Source organism: Eupeodes corollae, chromosome 3 (genome assembly GCF_945859685.1).
Source record: "Eupeodes corollae chromosome 3, idEupCoro1.1, whole genome shotgun sequence".
Classification (NCBI taxonomy): domain Eukaryota; kingdom Metazoa; phylum Arthropoda; class Insecta; order Diptera; family Syrphidae; genus Eupeodes; species Eupeodes corollae.
The window spans coordinates 117,846,216-117,868,040 of record NC_079149.1 but is presented as its reverse complement, the minus strand read 5'-3'; the positions used below and the strand labels follow the sequence as shown (position 1 = coordinate 117,868,040).

General features: G+C 30.3%; 2 protein-coding genes across 3 annotated transcripts in view; one reads left to right on the top strand and one right to left on the bottom strand.

Annotated features, from left to right (window-relative positions):
* LOC129951544 (insulin gene enhancer protein isl-1) overlaps positions 1-21,825 on the bottom strand; it is a 61,329-nt gene that overhangs the window by 15,179 nt on the left and 24,325 nt on the right. The gene's annotated exons all lie outside the window — the stretch shown is intronic.
* On the top strand, positions 5,634-12,538 carry LOC129951543 (uncharacterized). Its single transcript, XM_056063750.1, has 5 exons — positions 5,634-5,776; positions 6,556-6,884; positions 7,614-8,228; positions 8,324-8,474; positions 11,699-12,538. The coding sequence occupies exons 1-5, from the start codon at positions 5,710-5,712 to the stop codon at positions 12,184-12,186; spliced, it is 1,650 nt and encodes a 549-aa protein (XP_055919725.1). The 5' UTR covers positions 5,634-5,709; the 3' UTR covers positions 12,187-12,538.

Genomic DNA, 21,825 nt, shown 5'->3' with positions numbered 1-21,825 from the left:
TAGCTAATAACTTGGATCTTTTCAACCGATTTACTTATGAGTATTTAAACAAATACAACTTTGTTCAAATAACATAAGCAAACTGCTCAAAACAAACAACAAGAGTTATTTTATTACTGATAACTGCTCGGGTAAAACAAACCAATTTATTGTAGAACTGTACCTAAGACGCTAGTTATAGCTATAGGAAAATTCTAATTAATATTTAAAAAGTAATAACTACTTTCTGCCTTATTCATGTCGTAAATATACACAAATTATTTTCGCTCGTATTTCCATACCCTTTAAAAATGATCAACAAAAAACCACAGGCAAACCATGCTCCTATAGGTATAATGTTTGTTGAATTTTTCATCTTAATTTTTAACGTGTATATTAGCCGCGTTTTATTATCACCGTGATCTGATCCGGATCAGATCATGATAATAAAACAGCATTGGATCATCATATTTTTTATTATATAAAGTTTGGTAGCAGTGTCAAATTCGTTCTTTCAAAAGTGACATTTCGAAGCAAACAAAATATAAACAAATACCCAAAACGGAAGCTGCAGCATTGGATCATCATATTGATCGATCATTGATCGAAGTATTCATTTTAATTTGTATTTCTTTTCTCTTTTAAAAACTTTTATAATTTGCAGTTTTTATTTGAAAGTGATGAAAGCGAAGAATCAAAGAATTCAATTTTATCCCTATTGAATCTTATCGATGATGATTCAAGTTCCAGTTGTAGCTCCACAACTTCTGAAAATGTGCAAATCACAAAAATCAAAAAATGTTGAAAATACTTTTACGTGGGATTTTTTTGAAATCATTCTTTAAATTAAAAATGGTTGTAAGAAACACTTAGGTGACATAAATTAGAACTCAGAACCGTCTAAACCATCTCAATAAAGAGAGTAGTTTTGAAATGACAGTGGTTTGTATGTAACACTTCCAAGAATTTCGAGAGAAAATCATACAAAATTCTTAAAAGTGTTACATACAACCCACCGTCATTTCAAAACTACTCTCTTCTTTGGGATGGTTCAAACGGTTCGGAGTTTTAATTTATGTCTGCTAAGTGTTTCTTACAACCATTTTTAATTTAAAGAATGATTTCAAAAAAATCTCATGTAAAAGTATTTTCAACATTTTTTTCTGCTGCAGCTTTCTCGATTTTATTTATGTTTTTTTGACATTTAAAGCAGAGTTGCCCATAGAACATTTTGCTCAATGATTTTTTTTGTTCCTTTTTTTTGGGCAAAATATTACCCATAAATTATGTCAAATATACATTTTTTTGGACTTAATTATTTGAATTTCACCAATTAATTAGTTTTGTTAAAATATCTAATTATTTCATGGATTATATACCAAATAAATAAATATAAAGCTTCTCTCTTTTTATTTAAAGAAATATTTTATTTCAGTCAAATTAAAATGTTTATATGGCAATACAGGTTTTATTTAATTTGTTTGCAATGATACCAACATTTACATGTGAAATCACAATGATAGAGCGCTCCTTGTTGTGAAAAAAAGAATTAAATTTTGGATCTCAAATTGAGATCCAAACACAAAGCAGGATCTTGTGTTGTTGTTGTAATGCATGTAAATCCAAGATCCGGATCAGATCATGGTGATAATAAAACGCGGCTATTATATTATTTGTGGATCCCTCTGCATGAAAAAAAAGAGTTTTTTTGAAAATGAATAAGTCCTTTTAAAAACTAAGTGCCAATGTCCGATTTTATAAATATTATCAAAGATTTTTTGCTATATAAAACATGAATTAAATATATTAATTCATTAATATACATACAAAAATTGAAATAGAATACAATAAAGTTTTGAATATCATTAAAAAAACTTAACTTTCTTTGAGTTAAAATGATCGTGAAAAAATATGTCCTTTTAAAAAAAAATATATCCCGAATCCTACCGAAAAAAAAGATTCCCCCGGGATCCAATTGTATTCCAGTGCTAACTCTGATGGAAGCCTAATTTGTCACACATACAGTATACGTGATTGCGGTCGCAAATTGGTGCAGGAAACTTCAAATTAGGTAAGTATTAGTGCGTGAATCGAAGAAACGAGGATATTACAATTAAGTGATACCTACTTGTTAAGAATTATTATTTATTTAAACATTTATCCACACCCATATTATTCCCTCGATACATCCAGATTAAAACTTTAATCCAGATGTAAAGTATACAAGTTCAATGTAAATACATCCGGATTTACTTTTTGTCTAATTTTAAATTTGTTGTTCATTGAACATTTCCATTTTAGAATTGGTTTGGACAACCAATTGCAGTGTCTTAGTTATACACTCGATGGAACATGATTATAAATAAGGTTTGGAGTTGGACAGCTGTCCAAAATTAGACATACTTTGGAATGCATTTAACTGAATTTTATAATATAGCTAAATTTTGTATCTTTATTTTAAATCATTAAAATCTAACCATTTTAACCCAAGTTATTATAAAATCTAAAAAAAAAAATCTACCCATATCAGTTAAAATCAATTACTTATATACCTAATTATGCTAAGCATTATATGTACCTTCTTATAAAATTTATATTAATTAACCTTTATTTTGAGACCTTAACTATACAAATCTGACCATTAGAACTCATGTTATAAATTTGTATATCCGATTTGCCCAATTTTTTTTATTAATTAACATCGAAGTAATTCACCTTTTTCACAAATATTTTCATGTGATTTCAATGATTTTATAACTCAATAAATTAAACTAACATTTTACCTTTATTTTATGACCATAATCTTACAGATCGTATTAATAGAACAGATGATATTAACCAATCAAAATACCTACAAAATGTACTCGACCCACATCATAAGTTTCTTCAAAGGGTCAAATACACGTGCATGACATTTTAAGGCCTCTACCTAAACGATCCGATCATTAAAACAAAAGTTATCAGCCAACCAAACCAACGATGAGGGTACCATTAGAATTATTACAAATGAAAAATACCTACCACAAACGTGCATATATAGAAGCTATAAATACTAGTAACCATACGTATTTTTCTTCATCTTTTCAATTTTCGATTTATATTTGCAGACTTTGTTGGGTTCTATCTACCAACATCTTTGATGGCAAAAAAATACTTGTTTCTTATTTCCCGCCATCTACTTGTTATTTCTTATATTACTCGGGTTATTTCTCCACAGCTTGTATTTTTTTAAACATGCATTCTCAAACGTTTACTGTTTGTGTTCTCACGTACACATATACAATTCTACTTCTCCACCGCATTTTATTTTAACATGCATTCTCACTTTCTCAGACGTTTAATGAGATCTGTGTTCTCACATCGCATCGCATTTTTCTTTTGTTTTTCATTCCGTTTTATATTTGCACACTTTGTTAGGTTCTTGTTTCTTGTTTGCTTGTTTCTTATTTGCCGTATCTACTCGGCATTCCTTTTTTCACTCGGGTTATATCTACATAGGAAGTTGTTTTTTTTTTTAACACGAACATTTTTTGCATTGGTATTGTATGAAAATATGTATTTGAAAAAACGCGGCGTCAGTCCTCAGTGGTTTAGTTATTCATTTCAATTTTCATTGTTTCTTCAAACTTCGAGGGAGTAAGTCGACCCCAACCGCGATTAAATTAAAAGTGCAAAAAAAATTTAATATATAGGTATAAATTAAAAAAGTGAAGAAAAGGACCAAAGGATAAAATATTGGTAAGTACCTAATTGTGTTTTTCCTGCATAGATAAATAAACTGTAGACAATTTAGTGTGTGAAAAAAAATCCAAGCTAGGTATTTTGCTCTAATAAAAAAAAATTCGTCATCTACTCGGCATTTCGTTTTCCACTGGGGTTATATCTCCATACAAAATAATTGTTTTTTTACAACATCAGTTTTTTTTTCGCGCAAATAAAAACTTTTTAAATTTGAAATATGTAAAATTAAAAAAAAGATAATCTTTGTATGCAGATATAACCCCTGTGGAAAACATAATGCCGAATAGATGACGGCAAGTAAGAAACAAATTGTTTCTTGTCATTGAAGATGTTGGTAAAAAAAACCCAACAAAGTGTGAAAATATAAAACGGGTTTTGTGCGCGAGTATCAATAATAAATTATAATATATGTACATATATTCAAAACGCATTTTGAATATATGTATATACATATTTCAAAACAAATTACTACTGATACTCGTGATTATAACTCGTTTTTATATTTGCACACTTTTTTAGATTTTACCTACCAACATCTTCAATGACAAGAAAAGACTTGTTTCTTATTTGCCGTCATCTACTTGTTATTTCTTATGTCACTCGGGTTATTTCTCCACAGCTTGTATTTTTTTTAAACATGCATTCTCAAACGTTTACTGTTTATGTTCTCACTTACACTTAAACAGTTCTACTCATTCTACTTCTCCACCGCATTTTTTTTTAACATGCATTCTCAGACGTTTACTGATATCTGTGTTCTCACATCACATCGCATTTTTCTTTTTTTTTTCATTTCGTTTTATATTTGCACACTTTGTTAGGTTCTATTAACTAACATCTTCAATGACAAGAAAAAACTTGTTTCTTATTTGCCGTATCTACTCGGCATTCCTTTTTTCACTCGGGTTATATCTACATAGGAAGTTGTTTTTTTTTAACACGAACATTTTTTGCATTGGTATTGTATGAAAATATGTATTTGAAAAAACGCGGCGTCAGTCCTCAGTGGTTTAGTTATTCATTTCAATTTTCATTGTTTCTTCAAACTTCGAGGGAGTAAGTCGACCCCAACCGCGATTAAATTAAAAGTGCAAAAAAAAAATTAGTATATAGATAGGTATAAATTAAAAAAGTGAAGAAAAGGACCAAAGGATAAAATATTGGTATGTACATAATTGTGTTTTCCCTGCATAGTTAAATAAACTGTAGACAATTTAGTGTGTGAAAAAAATCCAAGCTAGGTATTTGCTCAAATAAAAGAAATTATATTTTACTTCAGGCACGTTTTCAATGTCAATGTGCGCGCAGATAAAAATCATTTTCAGAAAAGTTAATTAATGTTCGTGTCAAGTTTTTCTTGCCATTGAAGATGTTGGTAGATAGAACCCAACAAAGTATGCAAATATAAAACTCGTTCTATATCGTGTTTACATCTTTATTTTTCAAAAAACGCCGTACAGTCTTTTCTCTTCTGTGGTAAAATAAATATCGTCGGCTAAACACGTAAAGCTGCTAAGTCCATTTTGGCAAATTTACATATAAAAACTGATTTTCTCTTTAAGATTCTGCAACAATTACGATACATTGGACAAAAGTGATGAATGCAATTTGTGCAGAATGTGTTTCTGAAGACAATAGCATCAAATTCTCATTTTCGAACAAAATTGGACTTAGTAGCTTTATTTATTTAGCAGACGATATGTTAAATAAGGTCACGTAAAATAACGACTGATGAATTAAAACCAAATTAAAAAAAAATATGAATTAGCCTTTATTTCCGTTTTACTTTCGAAATCCGATTGGTGTTATTTCGTTTTCAAAATAAGACCACACTTGAAATATGGACTTATTTATTTGCACGTATTTTCATGTCACAGTAAAAAACTTTTAGACAGCAGTTATTTTAACCTAATATCACAAAGCTGATTTGGAATTTTTGTGTTTCTAAATGTATTTCTTTTAAATGTAGATCTTTTAAACAATTTTAAGATGGATGACGATGTCTGCAATTTGCTCCGAGAATGGGGTCTGGAAAACTATATTGACATTTTTAAAGGTACGTTATAGTGAAAGCATTCGTGTTTTCACTATAAATGTTAACATTTGTTTGGCAGTTTAACTACAGAATATAGAAGTAATGGTATATTATTTTCTTTAAAACAGAATATTTCACTATGCCACTTTTTCAATAGTCAGATAAACAATAATCATTCTTCAAATAATGAGAAAAATGATTTTTCAACATGCAGATAACACTTATTCCTAGGAATAATCTCCCTATTACGGTTGACAAAGATCAATGTGATATTTTATAAATGTCAAAAAAGTTGATGAACTGGAAAATGTATAAATTTTAACTAATTTTGTTGACCATAGTCAAATATCGTATTAGTTTTTGACAACCGTAATAGGGTGACTGGTAACTTAGTTCCATTATGATGTCGCTTTCTATTGGGCACTTCAAAGGCACATCAACGAGAAAAATCCCTCGGCGTGTTGGATTAGCACTCGCAATTGTTTTCGCCTTACGAATTTAAAAAATGAATTCACTCCAAACTCACACACATGCATTTAAACCTTGTTATGGCACTAGTAGACAAAATCGTAAGCAAAGTGCAATATATTATACTTACAATTTTTTTGAGAAGGTGCATTGGCGTAGTATGGAGCGAAACCAATGGAAAAGGAGGAAACGAAATTTGTTAACTAATTGTTTATCTGACTATCAAAAAATGTTTGGATTCACATAAAATGTTTAAATGGTACCTTTACTTCTTTTGAATACTCAAGAAAAAATAGTTGAAATTACCAACGAATTAATTTTCATTGTTACAGAAAATGCCATAACGTCAATGAGTTTACCGCTACTAGGTGCTTCCGAAATTAAGGAAATGTTACCTGTCATAGGGCACCGAGTCCTTTTTATGAGGAACTTGGAAGAATGGCGTAGAGCAATGCATCCTAACGCTTCAAACAGCTATGAATCTCAAGAAATAAGTTCCTGTAGGTCTCAAATCCAAAACGAAACCTTAAGCTTTTCGCTAAACGATATTTTACCTGGTTTTGACAAGATTGATTCATTTGATTCGACAGTGCTCGTTGAAAATACACAATTAACACCACAATCCATCAAAAACATGGAGTCTTGTACTTCAAGTATTGACGTAAGTAACAATTGTCCCTATCATGAATTCCATCTTAATCGGAAAATTTTCCGAATCCCGAAATAAAACTATGTATAACCGAATCCGTAATGACTATTGGTATAAGATTGTCCACTACGATGGAATCTGTGATAGTTTATTTTGGGATTTGTTTCAAGTTTCCGATTAAGATGGAATTCCTGATAAGGCTGAATATATTTTTGATACATTTTCGCTACATACAATGTTTATATTTTAAAATCCACACCTATTGTTTGCAAAATTGTATAAATATTTCCTTATTCGTCTTATATAAAAAAAACACGTTTATAAGACAGACATTCCAAAACACACTACACATTCGTTTATAAGAAAAACACTGATATGAGAAATTTATTGTGATACAAAATCTTATTCCCTACATAGAAAAATAAACGATTATAAGAAATTTTTTCGTGTAAACACCAAATTTCTGAACCCACTCTTATTGAATTGTCAAAGAAGTGACCGATTGAAGATGATTGAGAAAAAAAGAGCCCACTAAATTGACACATTCCACAATGTCTCTTTGTAACTGCCAGCTAAATATTGTTTATTGCTTTTATATAAGAAATTTTCTTTCTTGTATACATTTTTTTTAAGTAAGAAATTTTCTTTCTTATATCAATTTTTTATATAAGAAAGGAATTCTTTGGATTTTTTGACTTTCTTATATCCGACATCTACTGTATTATGTTTTCTTTTTTGTAGGATCTTAAAACACTTCTTGAGAACTCTTTAGAAGGCAAAGGACTCCTCAGCTTAAATAAAAACTTACCACTAGGTAACATCCCAAGACTACGATTAGTGCGTATTATAAGCACTCATATACTTAAAAAAAACCCGGAAAGAAATATTACTGCCTCTATTTATGGAAAATGGACAAATGATGTTGTTCATTTGTTTCCACGGGAAAATAGGTCGGTTTATTTCCACAATAAAATTATAGACTCTGGTCATGGAATTGTCAACCGGTTGGCTGGAAAGTTGCCAGACCACATCCACAATCTTAAAAGAAAATATCGGGATTCTGGTTTAATTACAAAAAGAAAGCACTCCATTTCATCATCTCCATCCAGCACACGATCATCGACTCCCATACAAAGCTCAATTAAACGCCTGGCAACAAGCTTTGATATTGCAGATGATGAAGACACGGCTGAAGAGGATTTAGAATGGCTAAGAAATTCAAGCCATCCATGGCAAACAGTTGAAGAAAAATGGGAAAAAACCATTAACGCTCGACTTCGCCTCCTAACAACGTTTACTATTACGAATTATTTTGATGAATATCCGGCCCTAAAAAATGGACTAGGATATAAACTTGTAAGAATTTATTCATATAATAAACACTGAATTTGAAAAATATTGTAAACTATGTAAATTATTGTAAACTAAAATCGATTTTATTTTTTTAACAGCTTGAAAAAGACTTCAACACACTACACAGTGAGAATTGCAAAGGGTTGACGGAAAATTTTCCAAAATTAAAAAGACAAATCTACGGAGTAGCAGAAACAAAATTAAAAGGAAACAACTTATACATACAAAAACTCATATCTCTGGAGAATTGTGAGTAATTTTAGTAGTACTATCAGCAGTAATGCAAAAGTTTACAATAATTTCATTCAAAGAATGTATTTTTAATTGTTTCTTAATTGAAGAAACAGTTATCAATAGTAAAACAAAAAAGAAATGACGACAATTTAACACGCAAAAAAAATACATTGTATTAAAATTCGTTTTTACACTTAAAATGCGGTGACTATATTTAAAAATGCCAAATAATGAATAAATACAAAATAAATTTAGCTTATTTAATAAATATTTTTTAAATGTTGACCTATGGACAAAAACACTTAAAAACTGAATTAAACCAGTTTAAAACTAATTTAAATTTTTTTGGAGAATCCATTTCCTTCACTAATTTTATTTAATTCTAATATTGTATTTACAGAATTAATTGCTCAGAACATTAGTTGTGTTCGTAAAGCTGCTATTTGAGTTTAATTTGTGTTTCTGTTTGTTTATGGCAGTTTTGTTTTTTTTTGTAATTCGTGAAATTCTATATATTTTATAATTTCAAGTAAAAATTACTAATAATTTCAGTTTTTCACAAACGATACACGGTACAGTGTTCACAGACGATATATTTTTTTGAATTTTGAATATTTTTTAATTTATGCATCATGAAAATTTACAGATGTGATGATAGATGATAGATTGCCGAAAGGAAAAAAATTAATTTGTGTGTTTGTTCAAAGGGTTAGGAGACGATTATATTTTTCTTTGAATTTTTTTTTAAATTAAATAGAATACTGAACAGATATTGAACAACTGCTTAAATAATTAATACTGAACATTTTTATTTTTTTGAAAGCAAAATAGTTCATAAGATCGTCTTCAATTACAGAATTGTTCATTACAATAACGAACCGTAATATAGACCGAGAGCCCACAACAAATTTTGAGAGTAACTGATTACAAAATAAGAAGTATAGGGCAATGTTCGGAATTCACTGCGAAAGCAGTAGTTCTACTACGCTTTATTCTTTATTTATTTTTAAATCTTCTGCACCACTGCGCTTTTCCTATAATCTTTACTGAGATTTTTCTGATGTTATTTGAATGACAGCACTGTTGTGCATTGTTTTTCTAACCAAAGTTAACAATTGTTATTAAGTCAAAGCAAAATTGTTATACTTTGTTAGGATTTTACGCTTTCATTTAGCAACGATAGATTGTTAGACATTGTTGATCTGTCAAATAAAAATTTAAAATTTTATGTTTTTGTATTAAAAATATTTATATCTGCATTATTATAGCATAAAATAATAATTTTCGGCTATTTAAATTCTCCTTTTTCGTTCAGGTACAATCGCCACAAATTCCATTTTAATATTTTTGTTATCCCTTTATTTCACTAAAGCAAAAAGTTTGATTTGACAAATCCGCTAACATGTGCACTTTAACAGATCAACAAATTTAATTAATATCGTAGACATGAGTTGGAAATAGTTACAAATCGTAATTATTTTTGTTTAAAGAAACGAACAAAGTTAACTATTGTTAACTAGATCCTATTGTTAGAAAATGAACGCAACATTGTCAAAATAAATTAATGTAGGACAAAATGTCAAACAATCAAAAAAATTATCATTTCTTTCATGAAAGACTTGTCAGCATATTATGTTTTGAGTTCAATTTCTCTATAATTGTTTCGTTATCTTGTTTCATTTTACCATCATGCAAGTGCTTGCGAGTCAGTATGCAACAAATAATTTATGCTTGGGCTAGTGAAAAATACAAAAACTTATAGAATTTTTCTAATATTTTTGAATCTTTTGAATATATGCAGGTACAGTATTTCCCGTTTAATTGCACCTGGGTTAATTGATTTTTTCGCTTAGCTGACCGAACAAAATGCATTCGGAAATTTTATGTAAGCCTTACAGCTTTTTAAACGGTTAATTAAACTACCCGGATAATTGATTGAAAAATCTGACAAAATGGTGAGTGAAATTAAGCGGCGAATACTGTATAAGGATATTTTTCTAAATTTTTGAATGTATTCAAATATTCCAAACACTTCTGTTCTGACTTTTCTTGTGAAAAATGCAAAAATGCAATTATCTGGTTTTCAATCTAAGCCTTTCCTTTGTATAGGATGATAAACAAAAGGTGTGCCAAAAAGAAAGAGCGTCTAGACAAGAAAAAATCGTTTGAGGAGGAGGGTCTATTTCCCCCGGGTTTTTCACTTAGACGAACCGCAGATAGCTAAAAAAAGTTTCACTAAAGCGAGCCTCAGAAAACCGGTTAAAATTTTTCTAAGTCTTTTTCCCGAAGAAAAAATATTGAAAATTTTTCTAAGTTCTCTTCCCAAAAAAAAATATTGAAAATTTGTCTGTCTTTTTCCCGAAGAAAAAATACTGAAATTTTTTCTGCGTTTTTCCTGAAGAAAAAATAATAAAAATTTTTCTAAGTCTTTTTCCCGAAGCAAAAATTTTGAAAATTTTTCTAAGTCTTTTTCTCGAAGAAAAAATATTGAAAATTTTTCTAAGTCTTTTTCCCGAAGCAAAAATATTGAAAATTTTTCTAAGTCTTTTTCCTGAAGAAAATATATTGAAACTTTTTTTAAGTCTCTATCCCGAAGAACTATAAAAAAAAAACAATTTGAAAATTTTTTCTAAGTTCAAAAATGTTTACAAGCCTTTAAAAGCAAGTCTTAAGAGGCTTGATGAAAACGAAAAAGGGTTTCAAATTATTTGAATTATTTTAGATTCTGAATCTGAAAACAATTTTCAAAAAATTATCTGAAAACAAAAAACTTAAATTAATTATAAATAGAAATATAACAATCATCCTAACGTTTTTTATCAATTTTTTCTCTTTTTTTGTATTTTCGTGAATTTCTGTTGAAACATATACACTGATATGGAAAGCTATATAGGTATTATATGCAATTTATAAAAATATTTTTCTTTTCGTACATAAATATAGTAATGCTAGAAATTGGATTCGAAAGTTTGATCAAGCTATAGTATAGGGGTCATAATTCTTATTTTGTAATCATTCACACTCAAAATTTGCTCTAAGTCTACAGGACAAGATAGTTGACTCACGTCAAAAAAAGTGTACTTGAACAAAATTTTGATAGAATTTCAGGCATGTCTCGTTTATTTCTTTTTTATTTACTTAAGATTACCATTAATTTTCTTATACTTAAATAAATTAATAGTTTTGCTTTTTCAGAAAGTTTCTAACAAGTTTTGTTTTTAATTTTTTTTTTATTCCAGTGACAGAAAATACAAGCAATATTGGAGCATTCCTGCTTATACCAACCCTCCTAATGGTTTCAACTATAAGATTGAGAGGAGTAAATAAAAAAGTTTGGCGACCATCGAAATCGGAGGTAAGGGAGAGCTTCATCACTCATGTATACAGTGATGCTGAAGTCGATCAATCCATTTCCTTGAGGCGGGAGAAACTTCAAGAACTTGGTCTAACACTGCAGCCTTATATTTTGATTGTAGGTACGTCTCTTGACAAAATTAAAAGCTATTTTGTAGTTATAAATGAGATAAAGTATGTTTTTAATTCCATTATTGAAGCGGTAGATATATGCTTCAAAATTATATTTATGATAAACGCAGAATATCCAGCGGAATCCAAATCTACATGGATGTTTATTCAAAAAGCTTTTTTTAAATTATCAACAACTTTCGATAAAGAGTCCACTGCCGCCAACACCTTGCTCGCCCAATTAGGAATCGACGAACAATAAGACAAAATCCATTTGTTTCTTACATTTAATAATCATGGTTTTTTTATTTTCTATGCAAATCCTTTTTTAAGGATCTTAAATCTCTTAAATCACATTTTAATTTTATTCACTCTGAACATGAATTTTTAAACTACAAATGCAACGAAGATGGTTGTAAGAGGTCCTTTTCTTCTTTTAATTCATTTCGACGACATATCCAGAAGGAGCATATTTCCTTGGTTCAAAATCATCCAAACTGTATTAATGATATTATATAGTAGCCATTATAAATATGTTCCTTAATACTTTGTAATGTATTAATATCAATTATCTGATTGGAGTAAGGTGTTGGTGTTGGTTTTAAAAGAAGCTCTTTTCTTCACACATATTATGAATAAGATGTGCATATCTATAATTTTTATATATAAATTAAAAAATTACAATTAACATACATTTTAATAAATTTTTTGATTTAGTTATTTCATGTTATGTTATGTTATATTTTGTTACGTTAACAACTTATCTCCTATTTAAAGCTTAACATCTTAAATCTATACTGTTACTGAATATTTTTTCTTATTTAAACATGTTACGTTACGTAACAAGAATGGTAAAATAAAATATCTTTGTATATACTAAATTGAAAAACTTATGTGCTTTCATTTTTTAAGATTGGTTTTCACTTTGAGATGTTTTTTTCCGATGCATTGAAAATATTCTTAATTGGTTGAAATTATTTTGGGATGTAAAGATAACTATAACCAATCAGGATCCCTTATTTAAAAAATTAAGTAATAAGATCGAAAAACTGACCAATAAAACACAGCTTAGTTGCTTAATCCAGCTAAGTTGCCTGTTAAAATTAAATCAAGTAAGTATGCTCAAAGCGACCAAGAGTTTCATCTAATATGAACTAAATTTGTTGTGAAAAAAGTGGATTAGCTGATTGAAACAAAGTGAACTTACGTTATTCAGCCAAGTTTACAGTGAAAAATCAACCTAGTAAGTTTGAATAATTTAACCAAGTAGGTTGGGTATTTAAAGCAGAGTATGTTGGCTTAATTCAGCCAAGTTGATTGTGAAAAATGAACCTAGTAAGTTTGTATAATTTAACCAAGTCGGTTGGGTATTTAAAGCAGAATATGTTGGCTTAATTCAGCCAAGTTGATTGTGAAAAATTAACCTAGTAAGTTTGTATAATTTAACCAAGTAGGTTGGGTATTTAAAGCAGAGTATGTTGGCTTAATTCAGCCAAGTTGATTGTGAAAAATTAACCTAGTAAGTTTGTATAATTTAACTAAGTAGGTTGGGTATTTAAAGCAGAGTATGTTGGCTTAATTCAGCCAAGTTGATTGTGAAAAATGAACCTAGTAAGTTTGTATAATTTAACCAAGTCGGTTGGGTATTTAAAGCAGAGTATGTTGGCTTAATTCAGCCAAGTTGATTGTGAAAAATGAGCCTAGTAAGTTTGTATAATTTAACCAAGTCGGTTGGGTATTTAAAGCAGAGTATGTTGGCTTAATTCAGCCTAGTTTATTGTGAAAAATGAACCTAGTAAGTTTGTATAATTTAACCAAGTAGGTTGGGTATTTAAAGCAGAGTATGTTGGCTTAATTCAGCCAAGTTGATTGTGAAAAATGAACCTAGTAAGTTTGTATAATTTTACCAAGTAGGTTGGGTATTTAAAGCAGAGTATGTTGGCTTAATTCAGCCAAGTTGGTTGTGAAAAATCAACCTAGTAAGTTTGTATAATTTAACCAAGTCGGTTGGGTATTTAAAGCAGAGTATGTTGGCTTAATTCAGCCTAGTTTATTGTGAAAAATGAACCTAGTAAGTTTGTATAATTTAACCAAGTAGGTTGGGTATTTAAAGCAGAGTATGTTGGCTTAATTCAGCCAAGTTGATTGTGAAAAATGAACCTAGTAAGTTTGTATAATTTTACCAAGTAGGTTGGGTATTTAAAGCAGAGTATGTTGGCTTAATTCAGCCAAGTTGGTTGTGAAAAATGAACCTAGTAAGTTTGTATAATTTAACCAAGTAGGTTGGGTATTTAAAGCAGAGTATGTTGGCTTAATTCAGCCAAGTTGATTGTGAAAAATGAACCTAGTAAGTTTGTATAATTTAACCAAGTCGGTTGGGTATTTAAAGCAGAGTATGTTGGCTTAATTCAGCCAAGTTGATTGTGAAAAATGAACCTAGTAAGTTTGTATAATTTAACCAAGTCGGTTGGGTATTTAAAGCAGAGTATGTTGGCTTAATTCAGCCAAGTTGATTGTGAAAAATGAACCTAGTAAGTTTGTATAATTTAACCAAGTAGGTTGGGTATTTAAAGCAGAGTATGTTGGCTTAATTCAGCCAAGTTGATTGTGAAAAATGAACCTAGTAAGTTTGTATAATTTAACCAAGTCGGTTGGGTATTTAAAGCAGAGTATGTTGGCTTAATTCAGCCAAGTTGATTGTGAAAAATTAACCTAGTAAGTTTGTATAATTTAACCAAGTAGGTTGGGTATTTAAAACAGAGTATGTTGGCTTAATTTAGCCAAGTTGATTGTGAAAAATCAAACTAGTAAGTTTGTAAAATTTAACCAAGTAGTTTGGATATTTAAAGCAGAGTATGTTAGCATAATTCAGCCAAGTTGATTGTGAAAAATCAAATTAGTAAGTTTGTAAAATTTAACCAAGTAGTTTGGATATTTAAAGCAGAGTATGTTAGTATAATTTAGGCAAGTTGATTGTGAAAAATGAACCTAGTAAGTTTGTATAATTTTACCAAGTAGGCTGTGAAAATTTACCAAACTGGGTTGGCTCATTAATACAGAGTAAGGTGCCATGGGCTCTATTTTTTTTTTAGTATGAAATAAAGTAAGTTAAATTTAACACAGTACTTTGTGTTAATTTAACCGAACGAATTGTTTAAAATGAACACATAGATCGTCTCTTAAAAAGAAAATTAAACAAGTGAGTTTGGTTTTAAAAACAGAGTTGCTTGTATAATAATAGCCAATTTGAAAGGCTCTTAAGAACCCTGTTACTATGCTTTTATCAGTTAACTTGTTTTGCTAAAAAGAATCGGGTTTAATTTAGAGGGGAAATGATAACTACGTTAATTTATCACGAATTATCTTAACAGAGTTGACTAGTTTAATTTATGATAAGTAACTTTGCTAGCTCTATATTAACAGTATCACTTTGCTTTTTTTTCACGAAATTTGGTAAAAAAATCACAATCAATTTTTCTGCGTGTGCTTTGTTTAACCGCAGTATTTGCTCAACCTTTTGGAATTTCTCGTAAGAATGTTCGCGAACCCTCAAAAAACACGACCAACACGTTGAAAAACACTATTTTAAGGTATTTGTTTTTCCAATGAGGAAATTCTATTCTTCTTCAATTCTTAAAATAGCTTGATCGTGTATGGTTGTAAACCAAAAATCCTTATGAGCTAAATAGGTTATAATGTGGTCTGAGTGTTCTTGATACCGCAGTGGAATTGACTGATTTTTATTGTTTGCTATGGATGCCTGAACGGCACCGACATTTTCGACACTTCTACCAACCCGTTGCCCCACTGACCCGACAACAACACACAATGGATATGTAGACTCAAATCGCCCTGTTTACTAGAAAAAAAAATTACGATTCCGGATTTACATAAAACAGTTGTTGCGTAACTCGTTCATGTACCTTACCATTCGGAAAATGTTGAGTTTATTGAAAGAATAAAAAGTGACAGTTCTATGATAAGTGAAGGTTGCGTTCATAAATTTAGCTCAAAGTTTTCAAGCTCCTGTTTTCAAGAACAATATATTGTAAAAATCACGGGTAAGGTATTTTTTCATTGAAATAAACTAAATTTAGCAAGCAAAAATAAAGGAGTTGCCATATACAAACTATTTATGGTATTTGCGTGGGTAATGTAGCTGATTAACATATAAATCTCTTTTATGTTTAGTGCACGAATTGTCAATCAACTGTCAAAAAAAAACAAGAGAAGTTTTCAAAATGTTAAAGATTGTTATATGAACGGTGAATTGTCTTAGAAATGTTAGTATTGTATAATATTTCATAAAAATTGTGCTAACTATATTAACTGTTTACTTCGATTTAAAAACACTAAAATCAGATTCCATACGCTATTATTTCGATAACGAGAAGGAAATGCTTTTTATCACCTACTTTTCAAATACGCATAGGTGAGTGGGTCTCTAAAATCCAAATATTTCGCAAGGAATGTCAATTTTTGCGTATAAAATAACAAATTAAAATTAAATTTGCATTTAAATCGCAAATGTTTCTATTTTTACATTTTCTGCAAAATAAAATACAAATAAAAGAAGGAAAAGAAAAAAACAAAAACTTTCTTATCAAATGTCAATCTTCAATCTGAATTTAAATAGCTGTTATTTCTGTCATTTTGCTTTCGTAACACATATTAAATTTGACGTTTTTGCATTTTTCCTTAAAAAATTCGTCGTGGTTTTATAATTTATTTTGACATTATATATAGCTTATAAATTTTAAAGCTATTAAAGTTATTTTTAAATGAAAATATTAACATTTCTTTGTTAAAATTTGCCATATACTGTTACATAATATATAATTTATGGACATAAATTTAAGTTTTTATTGTTTTTATATTTTTTTTGTGTGTGCAAAAAAACCTAAGAGTGGGTGTTGTTTTTTTTTTGTGATCTGGCAACACGACAGTTATTTCGACTATAAAAATTCTTCTAAAAATGACAATCAAACTCATTAAGAAACCATTTGACATTTAAAATTATACTATGTATGTTTTTTGATTTGTCATAATAAATTTGATTAAAATTTGTGGATTATTTTTGAATTCACAAAAAGGAAATGATCATTATTTTTTTGTAGTGAGTAAAAAAAACAAAAATAAATTTGCTAACATTTACACAATTTTTTAAATATCACGGAAAAGAAAAACTTTTTCTTTTTTTTTTTGTTTGCTGTTGAATTCTTATCCACAATGGAATTCAAAACAACGGCAATAACAATAAAATTCTCTCCAAAATGGCCACAAAAGAGCATGTAGTGCGTCATTCTTCCAAAGTAGATGCAGAGGCAAAGGCAGAGCATCACCATCACATCACATCACATCCTACTTCAGCCCATTACCCACCATATACCTTCCGTTCATACATATATACAGTAGACATCTTAAAGGCGCCCAAAAAAGTCGTGCTACAATAAAACTTTAAGATATAGGAAAGGTAGGTATAACGTATAAGTATCGCCACAAGTATCCGTGGAAGGTGCGCGCAACTTACATGCAAACAGAGAAACAAAAATTGAAACAACCTCTGCGCTGCATCCATCGCACAGTGTAGAGATTCCAAATGCAAAGCCAAACCTGCTCAAAGTTTTAATTTTTCTTGTTTCGGTCCACCATCTGCAGCATCATCTTCAGCATCATCATCACGACATGACGTCCTTATCTCGTCGGAGATCTATCAAAGAGTTCGCTTTGTTCACTTCGCTCTGTCCCCCATTCGCTGCTCTGCGCTGCACTGCGATGCGCTGCTGGGGCGTTGGAAGAATGATGGCTAATGCTGGTGTGTTGAGTAGTACTGTATGATGTGGTGTGGTGGTAGAGTGTTGTGATGCACCTCCAAGGAGGTGGTACAGTTTGTTCACCAGCCCCCCTCGGATGCTGCTGTTGCTGTGGCATCGTCCTGTTTGCCAAATGCAGAATTCGATAAGATACATTAAGCACAAGGCACAGTCATGTGCGATTCCCGAATAACTACTGTGCGGGGATAGGTGTTCTGCCCGTTCGGTTTGGACGTTCGCGGTGCAGCAGAGGAAGGACACAACTCAACGACGACGACTACAACGACGAACGACGACGATGATCTCTTAGCTTCATGTTGTTTCTTCTGGAGTTGGTGTTTCTCATTTTGATGTTGGGATTTGTAGCTATTTTAGATAGGAACTTGGCAAAGAGTTTAACTAACCACCCAACTACTGCTCCAACCACCACCTCCTTTAAATCTGACTCTGCCTTTGACTAATGGCGGAAAGAGGTGAGGTTTTACTCAGCTCTGATGCTCTGTTCTGTCCTGGATGGTGTATTATGGTTATGGTTGTACCTATACTCGAAGATATAGTTGGAGTCTTATTCAAGTTAGATTCAATGGTCCTTCTTCTTGGTTTGGGTTCTTTGATTTAGGAAATTACCATTGCTGCTGTTGATGCTGATGCTGCTGCTGCTGCTGTTTGTGTATGCCGAAGATAATTTATCTGAAAATGCAGGATTACAAACGTGTAACGGGCGACGTAAGTTTATCCAAACGGATATGCATATTAGTCTTGGAGTCGTTCCACATAGATAAGGCTTTGTTGGAGGTAGGTTGCTATAACTGGTATAACCATATATACCAACTTTGTTATAGACATATATAGTTAATAGTAGGTCTACCTACCTTACCTACCTATAATGGCTGTATGGACAAAAAATTGACTTACATTTTTCAAACAGTTTTGGGAGTGTTATAGGAATAAAGAGAAATGCTTTATCTTTTTGTACTATTCAAAAATGTTAGATGAATAGTATAGAAGAGTTCATATTTGGTAATATTAATGTTAAGTTCATAATATATAGATGATGATTTATACTAGTTTATATAATATAGACACATTTTCATAAAACTTTAAAAAAATCAAAATGAGCTATAGATATGCGAAATGTTGGCGGCTCAAAGAGCTTGTTTGGTTTATTATTTTCCAGCAATTCAACATTCACCTGCCAAACAGTCATTGTAACTTTTAGGCTGCGTACACATGTCAACGCATATTTTATTTTGAGACTTCAAAACAATTCAAAAATAAATGTCAAAATTTGTCTAACCGTCTCTAAAAATTTCAAATTTCTTCTCTATTAAGGACCATTTTGTCTCTGATGTCAAATTCTTTCACAAAGCTGTCAGTGTCATGTCAAAAATTTTAATTTCGTCAATTTTTTTTTCATTTTAACTACCGTTGTTAACTTTTGACAAATAAGAAACAAAATTTAAAACCTCACCTTGAACGCTACATTATGGCTACAGTAAACATAACACAAATTACTCCATGATAATTTAAATGTCTCACTTGACATTTGATTATTTAAAAGTGATAAGGCAGTGCGGAAGGAATATTTTTAGAGTGATATAGAAGTCGAAATAGTTCAACCTTCAATATCTTATTGTATCGTATTTAGTAGAATAATCTCACCAAAGCTCTTTAAATGCTCGTACCAAAAAAATACATAAATCCTAAAAATTACAAATATTTGTCGTATGTATACAGAATTCCTCGATCTAATATTTAAATTTTTCAACAGAAAAAAGTGAAACCTCAAGAATTTCTTATTCGTTTTAGAACCAAGCTATAAAGTTCTAAGTCAAAATATTAGCAGACTGCAATAATACAGACTGACATAATGCATAGTGTAAACGTCATGGCATTCACTTGTCAAATTCATTTTTAAGATCAAACTATTATTCATTTTAGTTCTTTTTCTGGGGTAAACGAAAAAAGTTATAAAAATAAGCAACTTCAAGGCCATTTAAAAAAAAAACGTGCTGCAGGAATAATAATTTACGATCTTCCATTTTGGCATATCAAAATTTTTTAAGACTTGCTATAAAAAATATAACAATTTAATTCTTTACTCGTGTCTATAATTTACCGTCGGTATCAGTGTCGGTAAATTTGCCATAAAATCAACAGAAAAATGGTACACACAAAAATCCTTCTTTCTTCGTGCCAACTACATTTTATTATTTTTAATATAAATAGGTATACATAAAGCTTATGGTTTATTTCAATAAATCACCTGTTAATGATTTCTGGGAACAGAAGCAAATTATTTTCAATATATTGTATAGTTCATAAAATGTTTTAATACGAGACGTTGACAGCTACAAAAGTTTTTGTTGGTCACTTTTGTTTTTTATTCAAATTGTTAAAAAATGATTAACATGGTTTTTTTGGCTAGCTATAGAAGTAAAATTATTCATGTTGTCTAGATATACGAAACCAAAATTTACACATAAATTTAATTAATAAAAAAATGTATTTAAAAAAAATAGACAAGAGCCATGTGTGTTAACCTTAATGAGGTTATTAATTTCATAGAAATATTTTTGTATATAGATGGGAAGGTGTTGTGGGAAGTTAAATTTATTTTTGTATGTTCTTCTTTAAATGACAGTTATTTAAAATAAAATGGCAGGCAGATTAGTTGTCAGTCGTAGGTAGGTACCTATAGGTAGACGGGTGGTAGTGGTGGCGCCTAAGGGGAGATTTTGTATTGTTTTGTTATTTCAAGCACTATTTTGCATGTTAGCTTCTATTTTTAAAAAACACATTGATTGATGGATGTTAAGATTTTTAAAACAATTGATTTTTTTTCTACTCAATTTAAGCCGCTCCTTCAGAAGCAATATTTTCATTGTTTAATTTTTCGATCGATGATGTATATATGATCTCTATGCCATATACGATGCTGTCAAAATTTATTTTTTTCAGAAATAATGGGTTGTGTTCGAATAAATGTACCTTTTTGTACTAAACATGGTTTGTGAAATAAAGAAAGAAAACAAAAATGATTCCTACTATTATTGGAATTATGATGAATAACTTTCAAATTACTTCAGGGTGTGGCAGATGTCTAATTTGTTAAAAGTGTTAAACAATAAATTACTCTTTTCGTTTTTTTTCTACTTAATGGACTTCTTTTTTAATTTATAAAATTTGTTTATATTGCATAATGTATAAAGCTGGTGTAAACATTTGGCTAAGTAGTTTTCTGTGGTTCTAGTATTTTTAACAATATGACGTTTAGTCCAATAAAATTACCATCTTGCTTAAAAAAGAGAGTTTGACAGTTGATAGCAGCCATATTGTTGAACATACATCTGTCAAATTTACTGTTATGTATGTATTAAGACTGTTTTGACAAATCACCTTAAATGGATGTAGAGTTCAACTACATGTGCAAAGTTGTATCAAAATGACTGCTAACTAAAAAACCTTTTAAAAGTTATGGCGCCCAACGTGGGATATTTTCAACTTTAAAAAGATGAAGTGAACTTCTAAAATTAATATATTTGATTGTAATATGTAACAATGTTATAATTTACGACAGTTTTTGAAGTTTTTGAGATAGTAAGGCCATTTAAAACTCTTTTTTCGTATCAGCCATTTTTTAAATAAATATCTTCCAATTGTCATTATTGTCACTTATAGATAATGGCTAATAGCCTCGCCTTAATAAAGCCAACAGCAAATAACAGTCAAACCAAAAAAAAAACAAATGACAACACATTAACGCAAAACAAAACGTTTGTCGTTTTCCGCGTTCCAACGATACAACGACTACGACGCACGACGACGACAAATGCGAGAAAAGAAAGAAATGTCGTACTGTCACTATTCGGGCAACAAGTGCATATATTTGCCGCAACATTTCAATTTGACATAATGAGATATTTCTTAAGTACAAAACGGCAATATCTGCGCAGGCTCTGTCTTTTGCCGTATTGCGAATCGTACAGCAGCGTCGACAGCGACGGTTGCGTCGTCGATGGCAATAATGCGATGGCGTTTGAGCCTATTAACCGGCTTCGAAGCATCATAATTCTTTTTCTTCAACA